This window comes from Garra rufa, chromosome 14, assembly GCF_049309525.1.
Source record: "Garra rufa chromosome 14, GarRuf1.0, whole genome shotgun sequence".
NCBI classification, from domain to species: Eukaryota; Metazoa; Chordata; class Actinopteri; order Cypriniformes; family Cyprinidae; genus Garra; species Garra rufa.
The window spans coordinates 23,741,922-23,764,365 of record NC_133374.1 but is presented as its reverse complement, the minus strand read 5'-3'; the positions used below and the strand labels follow the sequence as shown (position 1 = coordinate 23,764,365).

The 22,444-nt window shown below is 34.2% G+C and overlaps 2 protein-coding genes across 3 annotated transcripts in view; one reads left to right on the top strand and one right to left on the bottom strand.

The window, feature by feature from the left end:
* The window catches only part of sgsm2 (small G protein signaling modulator 2), an 86,633-nt gene extending 85,663 nt beyond the window's left edge, over positions 1 to 970 (top strand). The window contains exon 24 of the mRNA XM_073818108.1: positions 845 to 970. Coding sequence (XP_073674209.1) covers positions 845 to 933 — 89 coding nt within the window. The 3' untranslated portion in view covers positions 934 to 970. The remainder of the gene's footprint in view (positions 1 to 844) is intronic.
* A 6,628-nt stretch (positions 971 to 7,598) lies between these two features.
* tpst1 (tyrosylprotein sulfotransferase 1) overlaps positions 7,599 to 22,444 on the bottom strand; it is a 66,566-nt gene continuing 51,720 nt past the window's right edge. Inside the window, exons 4-6 of one of the 2 annotated variants that reach the window (XM_073817769.1) lie at positions 12,920 to 12,970; positions 11,263 to 11,325; positions 7,599 to 8,580 (exon numbers count right to left, since the gene is read on the bottom strand). In XM_073817769.1, the coding sequence (XP_073673870.1) occupies positions 11,290 to 11,325; positions 12,920 to 12,970 (87 nt within the window). In that variant the 3' untranslated portion in view covers positions 7,599 to 8,580; positions 11,263 to 11,289. The remainder of the gene's footprint in view (positions 8,581 to 11,262; positions 11,326 to 12,919; positions 12,971 to 22,444) is intronic. The other variant, XM_073817770.1, reaches the window with a different exon arrangement.

Here is a 22,444-nt window from a genome sequence, read left to right as displayed (position 1 = left end):
TGTAATTTCTAGTGTGTAGAAATTATAGTACAGTGTGTAATGTTACAAAAGCTTTTTATCTTAAATAATTGTTGATCTTTGGATCTTTCTATTCACCAAAGAATCCTGAAAGAATATTCTCAACTGTATTAAATATTGATAATAATAATAAAAAAATGTGTTTCTTAAACAGCAAATCAGTATATTAGAATGATTTCTGAAGAATCATGTGACACTGAAGTAATCATTCTTTTAAATTAAATTACATTTTAAAATATATTCAAATAGAAAACAGTTATTTTAAATAGTAAATATATATATATATATATATATATATATATATATATATATATATATATATATATATATATATATATATTTATTTTTTTGTTAATTAATTTTAAATATATTTAAAATTATACTGTTTTTGCTGTACTTTGGATCAAATAAATGCAGACTTGGTGAGCAGAAGAGATCTTTTAAAAACCTTAAAAATCTTACTATTCAGAAAGTTTTGACTGGTAGTGTATTTTCATATTTTAGTCCTTAGAAATCAGAAGGAAATGTTATTATATTATTGTATTATATTATATTAACGCTATTATGTTATATATTATTACATCTTACATTAAAAGGCTAAAAATAATTTATTTTTTTCTACATTTTCACTAACCCCCAGCTCCTTGCAGCCTAATAAATGTATTACCAATAAAACAAAAAGTATTTACAGTAACATCCAGGGAAATAGCAACTTCATCTTTAAAATATCATGGCACGACAAGTTTTTGACCGGAAATGCAGCATGTGGCCGTGTGAAAGTATCAGTCTATTGAATAACTGAATTCTTTGTGTTCCTCTGTAACAGAGATGGCGGAGCGCCACGACGTGCAGCACATCCTCCGAATAGCGCGGGAGCTAGTACACAAGGTGCAGACCCTTATCGAGAACAAGTGAGAATAAGAGTAGGCTGCCGCCCACCGAGTCCCGCCTGGCCGAATCTCCTTCTCTCGTTCCCAACAGCCCAAGGCTTGAGACTGCCCGGGATCTGCCTCGACGTCTTGACTCTCAATATCGTTTGCCTGCCACAGAATGCCGTTGTGTCAGACCCTGGCGTTGTCTGCATGCTCGTGGTGTTTGAGCACACTGTGACTGAGGTTTTTTCCTTTCTCGCTGTACACGCCTCCAGCACACACCGCACCGATCAGGTCCTTTTCGATCTGCTTTTATAAGAAATGGCAAGCCTCGTACAGGGGTCACAACCGTTTCCTGTCCCTACTGGCCGCCAAATGTACAGTAAGTATTCCTCTCTTAGCGGTGAAGATGATGAATAAAAACCGGCGTCGAGCAGTTTAGCTGAGCACAGTTTTCAATCCTCAAACAAGGCTGCGTTACAACAGCTCCCTTAAATAATAACTAAGCCACGAAGAAGTCGTCCAAACAGTGTGTGACCAAAAGGACTGTGCCAATAATCTTGTACTAGTATTTATACGCCTCGTTTTATTGTTTAGCGTCTCTATTGCCCCTTCTCTTCTGTACGATTCCCTCGATGTTTCGGTTGATGGTGGTGGTGATGGGGATGATGGCGATCTTGGAATAAAAGTAGTTGACGTTGCCTTTGTAACACGTTTCACGACCTGCGTTCATACTTTTGCACTTTGAATCTGTCGCTCCATGACACCTGTGATGCTCCTCACTGACAGGTGCTTTCAGGGGTCACTACACTTCCCTCAGTGTCCTAAAGTCTGGAAAGGGTCCAGGCTCTTCCACGGGTCAGAAAACTGCTTCCACATGATGAGATGAGTGTGATGACACTAAGATGAGTTGGCGTTATGCTTTGTTCACATTGCATGTACTGTACACTGTTTTAAAGTTTGGGGTCAGTAAGATTTTTTTTAAAGAAAATTTTAAGCAGCACAACTCTTTTTAACATTAATAATAAAAGAAATAATACATTTCATGTGACACTGAAGACTATGGAGGCCCGTTTCCATCACTGAATGAAAAATAAAAAAGGTAATTGGGACTTTATCTCACAATTCTGACTTTTTTTTTTTTACAATTGCGAGTTTACATCTTGCAACTCTGACTTTTTTTTCTCAGAATTGCGTCATATAAACCTGCAATTCTGACTTTTTTTTCTCAGAACTGTGAGAAATAAACACAATTGGGAGTTATAAAGTCAGAATTTCGATTCTGCAAACTCGCAATTCTGACCTTTTTTCGCAATTCGGACTTTGTATCTCACAATTCTGACTTTTTTCTCGCAACTGTGAGATATTAACTCGCAATTGGGAGTTATAAAGTCCAGTTCTGAGGACAAAAAAAAAAATGTTCACAGAATTTTGAGTTTATGTCTCACAATTCTGACTTTTTTCTCGCAATTGCGAGTTTACATCTTGCAACTCTGACTTTTTTTTCTCAGAATTGCGTCATATAAACTTGCAATTCTGACATATTTTTCTCAGAACTGTGAGATACAAACACACAATTAGGAGTTATAATTCTGACTTTTTTCTCAATTGCGACTTTGTATCTCGCAATTCTGACTTTTTTCGCATTTGCAACTTTGTATCTAGCAATTCCTACTTTTTTTTGCATTTGCAACTTTGTATCTCGCAATTCTGACTTTTTTCGCATTTGCAACTTTGTATCTAGCAATTCCTACTTTTTTTTGCATTTGCAACTTTGTATCTCGCAATTCTGACTTTTTTCGCATTTGCAACTTTGTATCTAGCAATTCCTACTTTATTTTTTCGCATTTGCAACTTTGTATCTCACAATTCTGACTTTTTTTCTCGCAACTGTGAGATATAAACTCGCAATTGCAATTATAAAGTCCAGTTCCGAGGAGAAAAAAAAAACTATGTTCACAGAATTGCGAGTTTATATCTCACAATTCTGACTTTTTTTCTCGCAATTGCGAGTTTACAATTCTTTTTTTACCTCAGAATTGTCATATAAACGTGCAATTCTGACTTTTTTTATATAAAGTCAGAATTGCGAGTTATGAAGTCAGAATTGCGAGTTATGAAGTCAGAATTGCGAGTTATGAAGTCAGAATTGCGAGTTATGAAGTCAGAATTGCGAGTTATGAAGTCAGAATTGCGAGTTATGAAGTCAGAATTGCGAGTAATGAAGTCAGAATTGCGAGTAATGAAGTCAGAATTGCGAGTTATGAAGTCAGAATTGCGAGTAATGAAGTCAGAATTGCGAGTTATGAAGTCAGAATTGCGAGTTATGAAGTCAGAATTGCGAGTAATGAAGTCAGAATTGCGAGTAATGAAGTCAGAATTGCGAGTTATGAAGTCAGAATTGCGAGTAATGAAGTCAGAATTGCGAGTAATGAAGTCAGAATTGCGAGTAATGAAGTCAGAATTGCGAGTTATGAAGTCAGAATTGCGAGTAATGAAGTCAGAATTGCGAGTAATGAAGTCAGAATTGCGAGTTATGAAGTCAGAATTGCGAGATATGAAGTCAGAATTGCGAGTTATGAAGTCAGAATTGCGAGTTATGAAGTCAGAATTGCGAGTTATGAAGTCAGAATTGCGAGTAATGAAGTCAGAATTGCGAGTAATGAAGTCAGAATTGCGAGTAATGAAGTCAGAATTGCGAGTTATGAAGTCAGAATTGCGAGTAATGAAGTCAGAATTGCGAGTAATGAAGTCAGAATTGCGAGTTATGAAGTCAGAATTGCGAGATATGAAGTCAGAATTGCGAGTTATGAAGTCAGAATTGCGAGTTATGAAGTCAGAATTGCGAGTTATGAAGTCAGAATTGCGAGTTATGAAGTCAGAATTGCGAGTTATGAAGTCAGAATTGCGAGATATAAACTTGCAATTATGAGCTTTAAACTCACAATTGGGAGTTATAAAGTCCAGCTTTGAGGAAAAAGAAGCCTTTGTTCACAGAATTGAGTTTATACCTCACAATTCTGACTTTTTTCACAACTGCTACTTTGTATCTCGCAATTCTGACTTTTTGTCTTGCAATTGTGAGATATAAACTCGCAAGGAGTTATAAAGTCTAGTTCTGAGGGAAAAAAATACTATATTCACAGAATTGCGAGTTTATATCACACAATTCTGACTCGATTTCTCAGAATTGCGAGTTTTTGTCTTGCAATTCTGACTTTGTAACTCGCAATTGCGAGTTTATATCACAAAATTGCTACTTTATTTCTCAAAATTGCAAATTTATATCATGGAATTGTGACTTTATTTCTCAGAATTGCGAGTTTATATCTCACAATTCTGACTTTATAACTCGCAATTGTAAGTTTATATCTCACAATTCTGATTAAAAAAAAAAGTTGCAACATTTAAAAAAAAAAATGTATTCAGTGGTGGAAACAGGCTTCCATAGAAGACTACTTTGGAATAATTTACATTTTAAAATATATTCAAATAGAAACCAGCTGTTTTAAATTCTAATAATAATATTTCACAATATTACAGTTTTTACCGTATTTTTAATCAAATGCATGCAGCCTCAGTGAGCATAAGAGACTTCTTTCAAAAACATTAAAACAAATCTTACCGACCACAATCTTTTAAACAGTTATTTCCACATCAGATCTTTATTACCATTTATTCACACTTATCATTTTGCAAATGATGAACTCCAATTATGTCCCGAATCATAAAAAAAGACCTACTTGAATCTGATCTGACTGTTCAGAAATTGGATTTTAAAGGGATAGTTCATCCAAAAATGAAAATTACCCCATGATTTGCTCACACTAAAACCATCCTAGATGTATATGACCACCTTCTTTCAGACCAATACATTTGGAGTTACATTTAAAAATGTCCTGCCTCTTCCAAGCTTTATAATGGCAGTGAATGGCTGTTTAGATTTTGAAAAGTCCAACAAAGTGCATCTATCCATCATAAAATTGCTCCACAGGGTTAATAAAGGCCTTCTAAAGTGAATCGATGTGTTTGTGTAAGAAAATTCCATATTTAAAACTTTATAAACCATAATCTCTAGTTTCCGCCGACTGTCATCGGATGACGTACATGTAGGTGTAGCGTAAGCTCTGGCGACAATATGCTAGTTTTGGAAGAAGCAAGTTTTGTTTACAGCCAAGGACAACCATGGATGGTTTGAGGGTGAATACTTCATGGGGCAATTTTCATTTTTGGGTGAACTATTGCTTTAAATGAGAAATGCCACTAAATTTGACCTGCTTTTAGCACGTTATGGCTGTGTTATCATCAAATGTGTCTCATTGCGCTTGTTAAATAAACACTGCATACTAGTTGCACATTTTAAGTGTAATTCACTTCCATACTGTCTTCCCCAATTTCCAAGTAATTGATGTCTAAAGCTGTTCGGAATGGAATACTAGCTAACTAGCTCTCGGTTATTTATTTATTTATTTATTTATTTTTTGAGTAGTATGTGAAAAATCCAATTGTATTTTGGAAATAAAGTTATTTATATGACATTAAAATGTTAACTTTTGACATTCTCTTCAAATGAATCAGTTATATTGGAAATGGACTGTTAAGTCAAGCAAATTGCATTGTGGGATATTAAATTCCGTGCAACGTGCTGATATATATTACACATTTGGTGATCAGGGTATTTCTCGCATACAGACAAATCACACTTTAGTATGCATACTGTATACTGCAGAAGTAGTAGTAGCTAGTATGCTATTCCAAACAGCCCAAATCAACAAAAACTAACAAACAACTGTACTTTCCTAACAGCTGACAGAGATTATAGGAGAAGTGGTCTTATGATGTGGCTATCGGTCACTGCCTCAAATCTCGCCAATTTCTTTTGTTCTTGGTTCCGGTTGAATGCGTGCGAGGGATGTTTTAGCCCTTATGAAAGGTTTACTTCCGACAGGAGCTCATGTACCAAAGCCTCTAAAACATCTTCATCCTTGTCATACACATGTGCAATGTTAAACCATAACTCGAAGACTGTTGATTAGGTGTATAAAAGACAAATCATTTTTCATTTCTACTGTGAGACATTTATGATCCTCCTTACGATCCATGTGTATTATTGCACTGTAAATAAAGAGAAAAGCCCTGGATTTCTATGAGGACACTACTGTCAGCTGTATTTCAGACTCTATTTTTTACTTTGGTTTTAGAGACTGTGCTAACCTGGAGAGCTGTACAATTTGAATGTGGGAAACCTTTGTTACTTGTTGACTGTTATGTCCCTTATCAACGTTGTGCACTGGTTTCTAATCGTTTAAAATATATATGTACATTTTCGTTTGGACGCCAACATCAGAATGAAGTATGTATTGTAACGGATGTATCATTTACCTTGAATGTACATGTATTATGGAAAAAAAGGTGTTCATTAAGATTAAAACATTTTCATATGCAGAAAAATGTAGCTGCCTGTGACACTTACTGTACATTTTCAATCTCTTCGAACTGAAGTTTAAACAGTAGATCAAAATATACATATTTACATATTATTAATATTAGCCACCTTATTTGCACATTGTGTGTACGCCTCCGATCATCCCTTCCAGATATTTTTAGCTTTTTGTTGCTTGATATTGCAAACTGGTGTCTTACCTTGTTATTTTAAAGTAATATCTTATTCTGATATCTTAGTTATTATCAGAAGTCTTCCACATTCAGAAAAAAACGGCTTAAAGGAACACTCCACTTTTTTTTTTTTTGGAAATAGGCTCATTCTCCAACTCCCCCCGAGTTAATAAATTGATTTTTACCGTTTTGAAATCCATTCAGCCGTTCTCCTGTTCTGGCGATATCACTTTTAGCATAGCTTAGCATAGATCATTGAATCCTATTAGACCAATAGCATCGCGTTCAAAAATAACCGAGTTTCGGTATTTGTCCCATTTAAAACTTGACTCTTCTGCAGTTATATGGTGTACTAAGACCGGCTGAAAATGTAAAGATGCGATTTTCTAGGCCGATAAGATTAGGAACTACATTCCCATTCCAGCGTAATAGTCAAGAAAGTTTGCTGCCGTAATATGGACGCAGCAGGTGCAGTAATATCATGCAGCGCCTGAAATTAGTTCCCAGCTAGGTAACTTCCAACGAGGAACGCTCACTGTGCATGCAGTTGGTAACGTTGTGCTGCAATGTGAAATAAATGACATTTTAAAATGTATTCAAATAAACAGTTATTTTAAATCAGAATATTTCACAATATTACCGTTTTACGGTTTTATTTTTGATCAAATACATGCAGCCTTGGTGAGTATGAACTTTCAAACGGTATAAAATATAACAGAATGGAACTAGCACGGGCAATGGTCCAGTGTATTAAAGTAACCACTAGATGGCGCTCTAGCTCTAGTCAAATGACTTTTATGTGGGACAAATGTGACCCTGATCCAGTCATAAGGGTCTTTTTTTTTTTTATTGCGATTTATACATTATCTAAAAGCTGAATAAATAAGCTTTCCATTGATGTATGGTTTGGCTGGGATACAAGTATTTGAAAATGTGAGGGTGCAAAAAAAAAAAAAAAAAAAATCAAAATATATGGTTTATTGGCATAGAGCAATATTTGGCCGAGACACAACTATTTGAAAATCTAGAATCTGAGGGTGTAAAAACATCATAATATTGAGAAAATCACCTTTAAAGTTGTCCAAATGAAGTTGGTAACCAAAAATTTACTTTTGATATATTTACAGTAGAAAACGTACAAAATATCTTCATGGAACATGATCTTTACTTAATATCCTAATGATTTTTGGCATAACAGAAAAATCGATAATTTTGAACCATACAATGTATTTTTGGCTATTGCTGCAAATATACCCATGCTACGCAAGACTGATTTTGTGGTCCAGGGTCACAGATGCTGTAAGTGAATGAGGCACCTGGTTTGCTGCTGCTAATATAAGAATGTGACTAATATCAGCATATTGGCTGCCAACAGCGCTCAGGGGTTTATTTCATTGAAAGAAATAAAAGAGTACATAATTATGATTTACACTTAAGTACAAAAATAACAATCGTAAAAACAACAACAAACATCACCGATGTGCGCTTCTCTGCCAATGGAGAAAATGTCAATGAGCCTCTTCTGTTCAACACTGGCAGCTCATTTATTACAGCTCTCAATGTACATAAGGTCACTCCATTGTGAATGCAGAGAACAAAATGCATGTCTATCTCTACACAAGATTGAAGTCTTGCACATCATTCAGTACCCAAGGAATTGCACGTTACGAAGGCATGAAAATAAAAAAGGACAATAGCGTCTTCTAAAAGCTAACGCTCCTCCATAAATATTTCCTTGCTGCTAATTAAATCCACTGTATTTTCTTATAACAGAATCACAGGTTTGTGTAGCCAGGAAAGTCAATGAAACTTAAAGTACAGTGTGGAAAAAGATTAAAAAAAAAAAAAAGAGAAGAAAACACAAAATTCAGAACAGCAATGACATTCTTAGGCCACAATTGTTACAGTACAACATCAAAGGCCAAAACTGTCCTCCAATAAGTGGTCCGGGTCCAGAGGCCTGTGTGTGTGGTTGTGTATGTGTTTGTGTAAGTGTTTCCATGCATGGAGGTCCCAGCATAGCGGGGGTGACGCAAGTCCATCATGGTCCCACGGCATCTGCTTCTACTCAGCCCTAAAACACAGCAAGAGCACAACAACTGAGTAAAAGAGCCGCTACGTCACTGTCACCTTTACTAATGTGACAGTGCAAACGAAGGCCTGTGTGCCATATTATGATGCTTTCACAGCCTGTATCAGAAAATAACACATATAACAAATAATTCTCAAACTGTGACATCCGTTTGCTAAATGTGTCTTCATGGACTTACTATACAATTTAGCCAATTAACAGAACAGCAAAAGATCTCCTGAAAAATCATGAAAAATAACTACTTAATTTTATCTTGACCGTTCATAAATTGGATTTTAAATGAATAGTTGACACAAAAATGAAAATGACCACATGACTTACCCTCAAGCCATCCTAGGTGTGTATGACATTCTTCTTCATTCTATCAGACGAATACAGTTGGAGTTATATTAAAAAATATCCTGGCACTTCCAAGCTTTATAAAGGCAGTGAATGGCTGTTGAGATTTTAAAGTCCAATAAAGTGCATCCAACTATCATAAAAAGCACTCCACACAGCTCCTGGGGGTTAATAAAGGCCTACATCCTACGATTACGGTTTTATAAAGTTGTAAATATGGATATTTTTCGTACACAAATGCATCGATTCACTTTAGAAGGTCTTTATCAGGCATGTGATTGGCTAAGGACAAAAAAGCAGGAAAATATACTAAGACCCCCCCCCCCCCCCCAGGGTAATGATTTGCGGTTTTCGTTTGGGAAAATTAACCGAAATGAGCATCCCTAATAGCTAGCAAATACAAGTAAGTTAATGTTAATGCAGCTTAAACATCCTGCCATAGTAGAAAATCACTCAAAATCGATCATCTAATCCAGGGGTCTTCAACTAAAACAGCTTGAGGTCCAGTAATGAACACTACGCACCAGCCGAGGTCCAGACAATTATATATAAAAAACTATTTATGTTTTGTTTTGTTTTTTGCGAGACCAGGGTATCTGCAGCATATTTTATCTTAAATTCTACACATTTAAATACTTTTTTAAAGACCTGAACAAAATTTAATAAATAAATAAATTATTAAAATGACTGTAAAAAGCATGATTTACAATTGAGATGCAGATTTCACAAAACAAAAAATATTTCTTAAAATAAAAAAAATTCACATTCCAGCCTTCAAGAGTCAAAAGTATCAATTCTTATATTAATTTAAACAATTATTGTCAATCAAGTATTATATTAATTAACACATATTTTATTGCCTTAATTGTTTAAATTTGTATAACACATGATCTTGTCGATCCATCAGATAACATTTACAATTCTACGTGTTTGGTGCTTAAAACCATGGACTGATTTGTTTACATTGGTCTTTTTGACAACAGTAGACGTACGAGCTGATTAAAAATGTCAGATGATTCTCTTCCAGCAGGAGGCGCTATCAGAATGACACACAAAACAGCGCCGCAGCTGACTTTGAAACGCGCAGCGCTCATATTTATTCAATGGATAACCTTATAAAGTTCCATCGCAATTCTTGCCTTTCAGTCCCCACATTTAAGACAACCTGAAATAATTAAGTCTTTCTTAACCCCTAATAACACTACAGTCATCAATAAAAATGAAGAGCTTTATTTCAAGAACTGACTTTCAAAAACCCTTAGCCTACACAAAATACTTTTCTTTTTGTTTTGCAGAAGAGAAATATTAGGGAAGTAAATTAATATCAGCATATGAAGTATATTCGTCTATCATTGTATCTTAGAGAATGTGCACATTAGATGCTGAAAGCGCTGTTTTTACTTTCACTTTAATATGCAGTTTTCACGTTGCTTGTGTGATATCCATTGGCTCACCGTCGTGGTTTAAAATATAAATATGTATAAAAATACAGTATAAAAAGATATATTTACAATATTTTGCGACGTAACCCCAAAATAATGCATTTTCCAACCAAATTTTTCACTCACTGAAAGCTACATCTGTCTGCCGATCTCTCCTCTCCTCACTGCACGGAAGATTGCACCCAAACGCTGACCCTAGTGTGCTTGATATAAATGTATTTATTAGAAATAGCGTTTGGCATTTTTTTTTATTATTATTATTATGTCAAAAGCTTTCACGGTCCGCATGGACGCATCTTGCGGTCCGGAATCATACTTCGCCATCCGCCATTTGCGAACGGTCGCAAATACGTGACATAGGTCACATTTTCAGGTCGAAAAATCCGGAATTCCGGATTAATCCGGAAAAATCACATCCCTGTCTTTATTAACCCCCCGGAGGCATGTGGAGCACTTTTTATGATGGATGGATGTGCTTTTTTGGCTTTAAAGTTTCAGCAGCCATTCGCTGCTATTATAAAGCTTGAAAGAGCCAAGACATTTTTTAATAGAATTCTGATTGTTTTCATCTGAAAGAAGAAAGTCATATACACATAGGATGGCTCGAGGGTGAGTAAATCATGAGGTAATTTTCATATTTGGGTGAACTATCCCAGTCTATTTCTGGAATAATACTTTAAATATGAAGCCAGAAATATCAAATAATAAATAAAACCACAGACATTTTGTTTTCATTCATTTCATTAATAACAATTGTTTTTCTAGCACAGCTAGCTCCATTTCCTTAAAATGCCTCTTGTACTGTAAATCATGTTAATGATTCAAAACACTATTTGATCCAAAGAGGGAGCAAAGTTTGCCAGTAGATATGATAATAACTCACTTCTGTTGATAAAGCGCTCGTCTTCTCCTAACTTGGGTTTGGCTTTTCTGGGGACTTCTGAAGCTGTGATAAGAGAAACATCTGTTACACATGTGTGGACACAATACAGTACAGCCTAGTGTTATGTGTGAATGAACAGCATTCCTTCAGTGATGTTAGTTTTTATTTCTTCTTTAAATCAGATCTGATGAGAGTTCATGTGAATTGTTCACATTTATGTGTATTTAGTGATTCATCAGATTTTGAATCATAGCCCACTCCAACTCCAACCCTCTTAAAGGGATAGTTCACCCAGAAATGAAAATTCTGTTATTAATTACTCGCCCTCATGTCGTTCCAAACCCGTAAGACCTTCGTTCATCTTCAGAACACAAATTACGATATTTTTTTATGAGATCCTAAAGCTTTCTGACCCTGCATAGACAGCAACACAACTGACACGTTCAAGGCCCAAAAAGGTAGTAAGGACATCATTAAAATAGTCCATGAGACATCAGTGGTTCAACTGCTATACTTTTTGTAAGCAAAGAAAACAAAAATAATGACTTTGTTTAACAATTTCCTCTCTTCCCTGTTGGTCTTCGACGTGCATTCACACAAATGTTACATGGACCATTTTAACAATGTCCTTACTACCTTTCTGGGCCTTGAATGTCATAGTTGCATTGCCGTCTATGCAGGATCAGAAAGCTCTCAGATTTTATTACATCTTACGGGTTTGGAACGACATGAGGGTGAGAAATTAATGACAGAATTTTATTTTTGGGTGAACTATCCCTTCAAACTTATCACCTTCTGAACTAGTGTTTTTTTTTTTTTTTTTTTTGGAAAATATATACAGTGCACAGCATAAATGAGTACACCCCCTCTTAATATATATATATATATATATATAAAAGATGTATTTTCTTAATGATCACTAATATAATTCATGGAAAGATGGCTATATTTAAATGTATTAAACATATACTTAATAAAAACAAATATTTCCTGTAATATAAGTAAATTAGCCAATTTTGTTTAAATAATGGATTGCAGAAATGAATACACCCTATATGTAATTCAGCAAATGTATAATATTCTAGTACTTAATATGTCCTCCAGAACATTAAGTATACTGCTCTGACCCTTCTTGGCACTGAGTGTACAAGTTCATGGCAAATTTTCACATCTGTCCTGTTTAACTCCTGGAGGACGACCTCCTTAAATGCCCTGGTCTTTAATGGGGAGTTTTGCTTAGCTCGTCTCTACAGAATCCCCCACAGCTGCTCAAGAGTGTTAATATTGAGTGAAATACATGTCCACTGAAGGACATTATTTGTCCAAGAGGGGGCAGTATAGGCCTACTAGTCAGCAGAAAAGCCTATGACTATTGAACAGAGTGTTTGAAATGAGGCCACAGATCTACAGCTAATGTGATCAGATCAAAAAAATGAAAACATGAGATCAGAGGAGCACAGACTGGAGGAGACCACAGGACACCATATTAACCAGCGTTATGATCAGAAATTACGTGAAGAGCAGAGAATCAGAGTGAGTGGAAGCAGATGGGAATTAAATGACCATTTTATTACTGAAAAAACAAACAGGAAGAACAAAATTAATTAACACAAGCTATTTATGAAGAGCTTAAGGACAGGCAGAGTATCTACCATACCTGTGTTTGTTCTTTAAGAAAATCAGGTAGCTGAAATTCACCCTTAAAGACCTGGAAAAACAGAGAGCTGATTTTAGAGACTGTCGCACTGTGCAAACACAGGAACTACAGTCTTTCCACAGAAATCAAAGGGCACTGCTCATTCTTCACACAGTTCAAAGCTCAAATCCTTCCATTTTCTGGTGTGATTTCTCTATCTGAAGTGATTTGAATCTCTAAAAACATCCTTCTGAACAAACGGTTTTACACAAGCGGCCTTCAGAAAGCAGTAATGGCCAAATGAAAAGTCTAGCGTCGAACGGAAAACAGAGTCCTCTTATGTGAACGGCTCTCTCTAGTGCTGCTAGGAGGATATTGTGTGTCAATTCCCAGGGTGTCTAACTTCACAAAATTCACAAGCTCTATCCAGGGATGAAAGAAAGAGTGAAAGAACTGTGAGAATGAAAGAGAGCCAGACTGAATGCTGGTATGAGAAGCAGCCAGTTCGTCTGCTCCAGAGAGGACGACAATCTCCAATTAAGACACATCCAGCCGATCTCATTTCCTGGCTTTCTAACCTTAGGAAATTGCGAATGAGTATGTTTTCAAGTATGTTTGCGTGCCATAGGAAAGAAGAGCTGACCTGATGAGAAGCCAGGCAGTTTGGTCGATTGAGCCGCTATTTCAAACACTCTCCGTTGTGGTGGGTCTAGACTGTGAGAAACCTGAAGCTTGAGCTCTTTATCCACTACTGCTGGAGCTGTCAGTTACTGGAGCTCTATGAAGGTGTTTTTCTTATAAACAACCCAATTCACAAGCCAAAAACGTATTCGTGAATAAATGAACTCTTATGAACCAGTTCTTTTCAGAGATTTACAAACATTCAGCATGATTAAGGTAGCGTGATTCATGAATAAATGACTCTTACGAACCAGTTCATTTCTGTCAATGATAAAATACACAGTACAAACTATGTAGTCAGATTTATAAATAAATTACTTTTACAAAACAGTTTTAAGTGAATCCAAAAATACACAGTGCAAACTGTGTAGTTTGATTCGTGATCAATTGATTCGAACCAGTTCTTTTAGCAAATGAAAAAAATACATAGTACAAACTGTGTAGTCTGATTCACGAATAATGAATCTTACGAACCAGTTCTTTTTAGTAAATGAAAAAAAATACATTACAAACTGTGTAGTCTGATTCATCACCAACTGACTCTTACAAACCATTTTTTAAGTGAATCAAATAAAAACAGTACAAATTGTATAGTCTGATTAAAAAATAAATGACTCTTATAAACCAGTTTGTTTTAGTGAATGCAAAAATACATAGTGCAAACTATGTAATATGATTCATGAATAAGTGACTCTTATGAACCAGTTCTTTTTAGTGAATAAAAAATAAATTTTGAACAATGTAGTCTGATTCATGAATAATGACTCTTACAAACCAGTTCTTTTTTAGTGAATAAAAAAATACATTACAAACTGTGTAGTCTGATTCATGAATAAATGACTCTTATGAACCAGTTCTTTTTAGTAAATGATTAAATACACAGTATAAACTATGTAGTCTGATCCATGAATAAATTGCTCTTACAAAACAGTTATTTTCAGAGAATCCAAAAATACACAGTGCAAACTGTGTAGTCTGATTCATGATCAACCAACTCTTACGAACCAGTTCTTTTAAGTGAATCAAACTGTGTAGTCTGATTCATGAATAAATGACTCTTACGAACCAGTTCTTTTAAGTGAATCAAATTGTGTAGTCTGATTCATGAATAAATGACTCTTACGAACCAAATATTTTTGGTAAATAAAAAAACTAGCTGTGTAGTCACTAGTTGTGAATGAGAGAAAAAAAAATACATTACAAACCAGTCTGATTCACGAATAAATGACTCTTACGAACCTGTTCCTTTAAGTGAATCAAACACGTAAAATACAAATTGTGTAGTCTGAGTCACGAATAAATTACTTTTCCAAACCAGTAATTTTTGTTTAAAAAAATAAATAAATCATGAATAAATGACTCTTACAACCAGTTCTTTTTAGTAAATGAATAAATACAAAGTACAAACTATGTAGTCTGATTCATGAATAAATTACTCTTATAAAAAGTTATTTTCAGAGAATCAAAAAATACACAGTGCAAACTGTTTAGTTTGATCATGATCAACCAACTCTTACGAACCAGTTCTTTTAAGTGAATCAAATTGTGTAGTCTGATTCATGAATAAATGACTCTTACGAACCAGTTCTTTTAAGTGAATCAAATTGTGTAGTCTGATTCATGAATAAATGACTCTTACGAACCAAATATTTTTGGTAAATAAAAAAACTAGCTGTGTAGTCACTAGTTGTGAATGAGAGAAAAAAAAATACATTACAAACCAGTCTGATTCACGAATAAATGACTCTTACGAACCTGTTCCTTTAAGTGAATCAAACACATAAAATACAAATTGTGTAGTCTGAGTCATGAATAAATTACTTTTCCAAACCAGTAATTTTTGTTTAAAAAAAAATAAATCATGAATAAATGACTCTTACAACCAGTTCTTTTTAGTAAATGAATAAATACAAAGTACAAACTATGTAGTCTGATTCATGAATAAATTACTCTTATAAAAAAGTTATTTTCAGAGAATCAAAAAATACACAGTGCAAACTGTTTAGTTTGATCATGATCAACCAACTCTTACGAACCAGTTCTTTTAAGTGAATCAAATTGTGTAGTCTGATTCATAAATAAATGACTCTTACGAACCAGTTCTTTTTAGTGGTTTAAAAAATACATAGTACAAACTACATAATCTGATTCATGAATAAATGACTCTTATAAAACAGTTCTTTTAAGAGAATCCAAAAATACACAGTGCAAACTGTGATTCGTTGATCCTTAAAGATACACAGTACAAACTGTGTAGTCTGATTCGAAAGCAAAAAAAGAAGAAAAAAAAATGCCCAAATCTATCTCTTCGAACAGAGCTAAATTTAAAATCAAAATGAATCAGAATCAATACAGGAAATCTGTACAAACACTCAGCCTTATTACGCAATCATACAGACATTTTTTAAGACATTAGGTTATGTCTTCATCTTGTTTTTTGCTTTTATTCACAGTTAAAAAAATTCCACATTTTTTAAGTATCCAGTTCCATTTCATTGTTTTCCGTCTTTCTCTTTTTTAACACAATGATTCTTAAGTAAATGTCCTCAACAGCATGATTGGGGTAAAATAAATCTGAAACAGCCTATATATAATTATAAATGCCTTTCATACACAATTTTTTACATATGACTAGTTGATTTTAAAAAAACATGTAGTTTTTTCTAAGGGTGTTTGGGTTTCTTCTGTAAAGGGGAATTTGCCTCACTCTCCCCATCTCAACCATCTCAACCGTGGGATATAGCGGTTACGCAAGACTTCAGACCCAATTACAGAGAGGATCTCCGGGCTGCTGGTTAAAGAGAGCTGGTATCACTGGTGGGTCAAGAGGTGGGGGTTCAGCCGGTGGGTGTAGAAGGAAGCGAGTTCGTTTGGGGTTAGTTTGAGTCGAGTTGGCCAGCCAAGCTTGCGGTTCAAAGCCTGAGTGGAATTCATTCGCAATGAGAAAGGCGTGCATGTTTCCCATTTCCCATTTCGTAATAATCTATCAGGCATCCCTGACTGTTAGCTACACTAAATCCTGTGAATGCTGCACTAGAGGTCGTGATTCAGACTTTTGCTCAGATGTTTTAATGTGACCGGATCTGGTCATTGAGTCATTGTCTGAACAAATAACAAGTGAACAAGTAGGACTTGTAGAACACCAGAAGTCCAAAAATATTTTATGTTATCCTGCACCCATATCTCATAAGAACAAGCATCTGACAAGCAGGTCTGTATTTGCTGCAATGACGTATCTGGTTCTCTATGTTGGATATAACAGCAGTGACACGCAAACCGAGACAACCAAGACCTCATATGACATTTGTTTGGCTCGCTTCCGCCGTGAAGTGAATTTTTCAGCGCTGATGTAACAGGACACACTTATTCGTCAAGCAAGAGTTGTAAGTATAGAGAACAATCTGACAAAACCTGCGAGTAACTGAGGGCATGTGCAGAGGAGACCTTCATACGGGCACAGTTCTTTAGATCCTTACAGATCTCGAGCTCCAGGGAGGCAGCAGTGGAAAAACTGACTGTGCCGCCCAGCAGGAGAATTCTCTACTGGAATGTTTACATTCAGGCCTCCTGTAGCTATCAGCATGGGCTGCTCACTGAACAGTAGGTCTGACTTCTATAAATACACGGAGCAAGAAAATTAATCATCCGAATTATGTAATTGGCAAATATGAAAGGGAAAAAAAATAACTCATGCTGGGATTTGAAAAAAATCATGTTGTTTCAAGACATATGTCTTTGGGTAAAAGTTTGGAAAAAAGCCACAAAAGCAGTACATACTGTATGACTTGCTACATAACAACCCTTCTGAAGCCTTTTGATAGCTTTATGTTAGGAACAGACTATGCCTAACATCTTCTTTCTTCCACAGAATTAAGTTCAAGCTGTTAAAATGTTTTGGATCAGTAAGATTTTCATTTATAGATATTTGTAATTTTACAAAGACTTCTATTTTAAATAAACACTGCTCTTTTAGACTTTCTACGCATCAAAAAATCCAGACAGAACGGTTTTGTTTTGCAATGTTTTACATTGATAATAATAAGAAATGTCTCTTGAGCATCAAATGAGCATATCAGAATGATTACTGAAATTCTGAGAAAGTCACAATTCTGAGAAATAAACCTGCAGTTCTTAGTAATAAACTCACAGTTCTGAGAAATAAAGTCGCAGGTCTTAGAAATAAACTCACAGTTCTGAGAATTAGTCGCAATTCTGAGAAACAAACTTGCAATTCTGAGAAATAAAGTCGCAATTCTGACTAATAAAGTCACAATTCTGAGAAATAAAGTTAAAATTCTAAAAAAAAAAAAGTTGCAAATCTGAGAAATAAAATTGCAGGTCTTAGAAATAAACTCACAGTTCTGAGAATTAGTCGCAATTCTGAGAAACAAACTTGCAATTCTGAGAAATAAAGTCGCAATTCTGACTAATAAAGTCACAATTCTGAGAAATAAAGTTAAAATTCTAAAAAAAAAAAAAGTTGCAAATCTGAGAAATAAAATTGCAGGTCTTAGAAATAAACTCGCAATTCTGAGAAATAAAGTCATAATTCTCAGGATAGTTGCAAATCTAAGAATTACACTTGCAAATCTGAGAAATAAACTAAATTCTGAGAAATAGTCGCAATTCTGAGAAATAAAGTCGCAGGTCTTAGAAATAAACTCACAGTTTTGAGAAATGGATGCAATTCTTAGAAATAAAGTTGCAATTCTGACAAATAAAGTCATCATTCTCAGAAATAGGTGCAAATCGGAGAATTAAACTAAATTCTAAGAAATAAAGTTGCAATTCTGAGAAATAAAGTCATAATTCTCAGGATAGTTGCAAATCTGAGAATTAAACTTGCAAATCTGAGAAATTAACTTAATTCTAAGAAATAAAGTTACAATTCTGACAAATAAAGTTGCAATTCTGAAAAACAGTCGCAATTCTGAGAAACAAACTTGCAATTCTGAGAAATAAAGTTGCAATTCTGGGAAATAAAGTTGCAATTCTGACAAATAAACTTGTAATTCTGAGAAATAAAGTCACAATTCTGAGAAATAAAGTTGCAATTCTGGGAAATAAAGTTGCCATTCTGAAAAACAGTCGCAATTCTGAGAAACAAAGTCACAATTCTGAGAAATAAAGTTGCAATTCTGAAAAATAATCGCAATTCTGAGAAACAAACTTGCAATTCTGACAAACAAAGTCACTATTCTGAGAAATAAAGTTGCAATTCTGGGAAACAAACTTGCAATTCTGACAAACAAAGTCACTATTCTGGGAAATAAAGTCGCAATTCTGAGAAATAAAGTCACAATTCTGACAAATAAACTTGCAATTCTGAGAAATAAAGTCATAATTCTCAGGATAGTTGCAAATCTAAGAATTAAACTTGCAATTCTGAGAAATAGTCGCAATTCTAAGAAAAAAAAGTCGCAGGTTTTAGAAATAAACTAAGAAAAAAAAGCCGCAATTCTGAGAAACAAACTTGCAATTCTGAGAAATAAAGTTGCATTTCTGAGAAATAAAGTTGTTTCAGAATTTATATCAGAGTTTATATCTCGCCATTCTGACTTTATAACACGCAATTGCTTCTTTTCTCAGAATTGTGAGTATATCTCTCGCAAATGTGATTTTATATCACACAATTCTGAGAAAAAAAGTCAGAACTGTGTGAAAAAAATCCATAGGTACCACTGCATCCTTACAACAAACTAAATTAACAGCCATAAAGTAAACAAACATCAAATCACTTTCTGCTCTCTTGAATTCTTAATTCGAGGATCAGCACCAAATGAAGTGGAAAAGCAAGGGAAATTGTCTTTTCTTTCCCTCTTATGTACAGACATGCATAAAGAGCTTATAGTGTAATGGCTAAGACACAGTAGGGTGGTCTGCTTAATCCCTAATGGTAGCTCAGACTGCTGTCAGCAGTGAGAGGTGGCGAGCAGACAGGGATGTTGACACATCTGTGCAGCTGACTGCATCTCATCCTCGGGTAGAGGAAGCGCCGGCATCAGATCCAGAATCACCTGCTGTAGCCTCTGACGAGAGACGCAGCCGAGCGAGGAAGGAAACCTCTGAAGAGCTGGTGCTCACTGTTCCATATCACAGAAATAGCAAAAGCTATTCGTCAAAGATGAATTAAACTGCAGTAGGACAGTCATATACCAACAGCTCCTCTAATGCAGGACGACACTGCTGACTCAATGCGTTAACACACACATCAGACGCACAGGGCTTTACCCCAGTACAGTGACTCACCACTCTTTCACACCTTCTCTTACCTCGGGCAGAACTAGACACGCAGGAGAGGGTCATTTAACACTATTACACACGGGATTCAACTCTGGGTAAAAAGTTATAAGAGCTAAAGTATTAAACTTTGGAGCATAACTCCAACACATTTTGTGCTATGAACCTGAACGATGGCCAGTGTTGTTAGCCTTAACTATTAAACTATTAAAAATCATTTCAGTAATTAACAAAAAAATTGCTGAAATAAAAAATAAACTTAAGCTTAAAAAGAAAAAAAAAAAAAAAAAGAAATGTTGACTTGGCAACAGAAATGAATATAAGTACTAAAATTACGAATCTAAAATAAAGTTGTTACATAAAATTACTAAAATATACTAAAATGAAAATGAAACCTGAAAACATAAAATTGTAATTCACGGTATTAACAAAAAAAGTTTAAATAAGAAATATATATTAGATTTAAAAATAATTAATTAATTAATTAATAACAATAATATTTATGCCTTGGCAACTAATAGAAATAAATATAAGTACTAAAATTAACTTATTTTAAAAAGTCTTGTTTTCAAGTAAATTAAAGCTAAATACAAACAAAACAAATAGAACAAAAACAAAGACTAATACAAATTTGTACATTAAATGACTAAAATAAACTAAAATGAAAATGAAACCTTAAAATATAAAATGTAATTCACAGTATAAGCAAAAAAATGTTTAAAAATAAAAAAATACTAAATATTAGATTAAAACGGAAAAATATAAATGTTTCCTTGGCAACTAACAGATAAAAATACAAAAAATACTTATCTAAAAAAGTTGTTTTCAGGTAAATTACAGCTAAATAGAAATATTAAAACAAAAACAAAGACTAATAAAAATTTGTACATAAAATTACTAAAATAAACTGAAATGAAAATGAAACCTAAAAACATAAAATTGTAATAATTACTTATCTAAAAAAATTGTTTTCAGGTAAATTAAAGCTAAATAGAAATATTAAAGCAAAAACAAAGATTAATAAAAATTAGTACATAAAATTACTAAAATAAACTAAAATATTAACAAAAATAAATTGTATTTCACAGTTCTGACAAAAATAGTTCAGATTAAAAAAAGAAAAATAGAAATGCTGCTTTGGCAACTAACAGAAATAAATAAGTACTAATAATAAGTACTAAAATTACTCAACTAAAATAGTTTTGTAAATTTTAAGTAAATTAAAATTAAATAGAAATATTAAAACAATAAACTAAAACTTGTATAAAAATGAATAAACAATTTGTACATAAAATGACTAAAATAAACTAAAATGAAAACCTGTTTTCAGGAAAATAAAGCAGAAATATTAAAGACTAATAAAAAAAAGTACATAAACTTACTAAAATCTGAAAATATAAAACTGTAATTCAAAAGCTAATTTAAAATTTAAATAAATATTATAATATTATATAAATAATACTTAAATTACCAAAATCATGTTTTTAGGGGAAGCAGTAACATTTTCTCTCTATGGTATTAAAAAGATATATTAAATATATTAACATATATTAGTATTTATTTTCATGTTATGGCCTATAAATGATAATACTTATATGTTTATATGACAGAATGTAAATTTAGTCATCACAACAGTATAATGTTCAGTATGAAAAATAGATATTTGCTAAATATTACATTTAACAATGTTAAAGGGAAGCAAAAATCACACATTGTCTTCAGATAATCTTGTTTTTGCTGTATAAAGTGCTACGCAATTTTGAATCTTTTGAATTCACATGACATCCTGTCCTGGTAAACAAACTTCCAAATGATTCTGAAATGTTGCTGCCAAACCTCCAAGCCAGTTAAACACAACCATTTCCACATAATGGCACGAGCCGCAGTGTTGAGACCGGCATATTGATCTTAATATCAATTTCCCAACATGAATCATAACGAAGCTGCAGTCACTTAATAGGCATCGATTGTGGCTTTGGACAGGATTCAAAATGCACTAATTCACAGGAGACCGATGACAGACAATTAAAGGGTGGAAAAGCAAAACTGCGTCCTGCAATGTATAGAAACTTTTGTGTAGAGCAACAATAAGGGCCAGGAAGAGTCAAATTAGTTGTTGAAAAGAAAAACTGAAACTCACAGATGTCTTGATAAGATAATGTCACCGAAACTTGGACAACTATATACATCTGTCATCATGTTACCGCTGTCCTTCATAGTTTAGGTGGATCATGTTAAAGGAGAACTCCGGTGTGATTTTGACCTAAAGTGTATTGAATCATGATACCGAGTGTAAACGTACCTTGCATATCTCATCTCGTCTTGTCCACTGCTGTCCGAAATCTGGGGTCAGTTAGCCGATGCTTACAACAGCTTGTCAATGAAAGTCAATCGGGCATCGAAGGAGCCATGTAAATAAATCACTGTTTTACGCCATTTACGAGGCACAAAGTAGCTCCACACTTCATTGGTAGACTTCCAAGGGCCCTGACATTTAAAACGAGACATTGAGAACTCATAAAAAGCACCGGTAGTTTATTTACAAGTAGATTTATACAGACAGTAACTGCAAGAAGTTTAGCGCCCGCCGCCATCTTAAATGTAGTCACGATAAGTCGAGTGTCG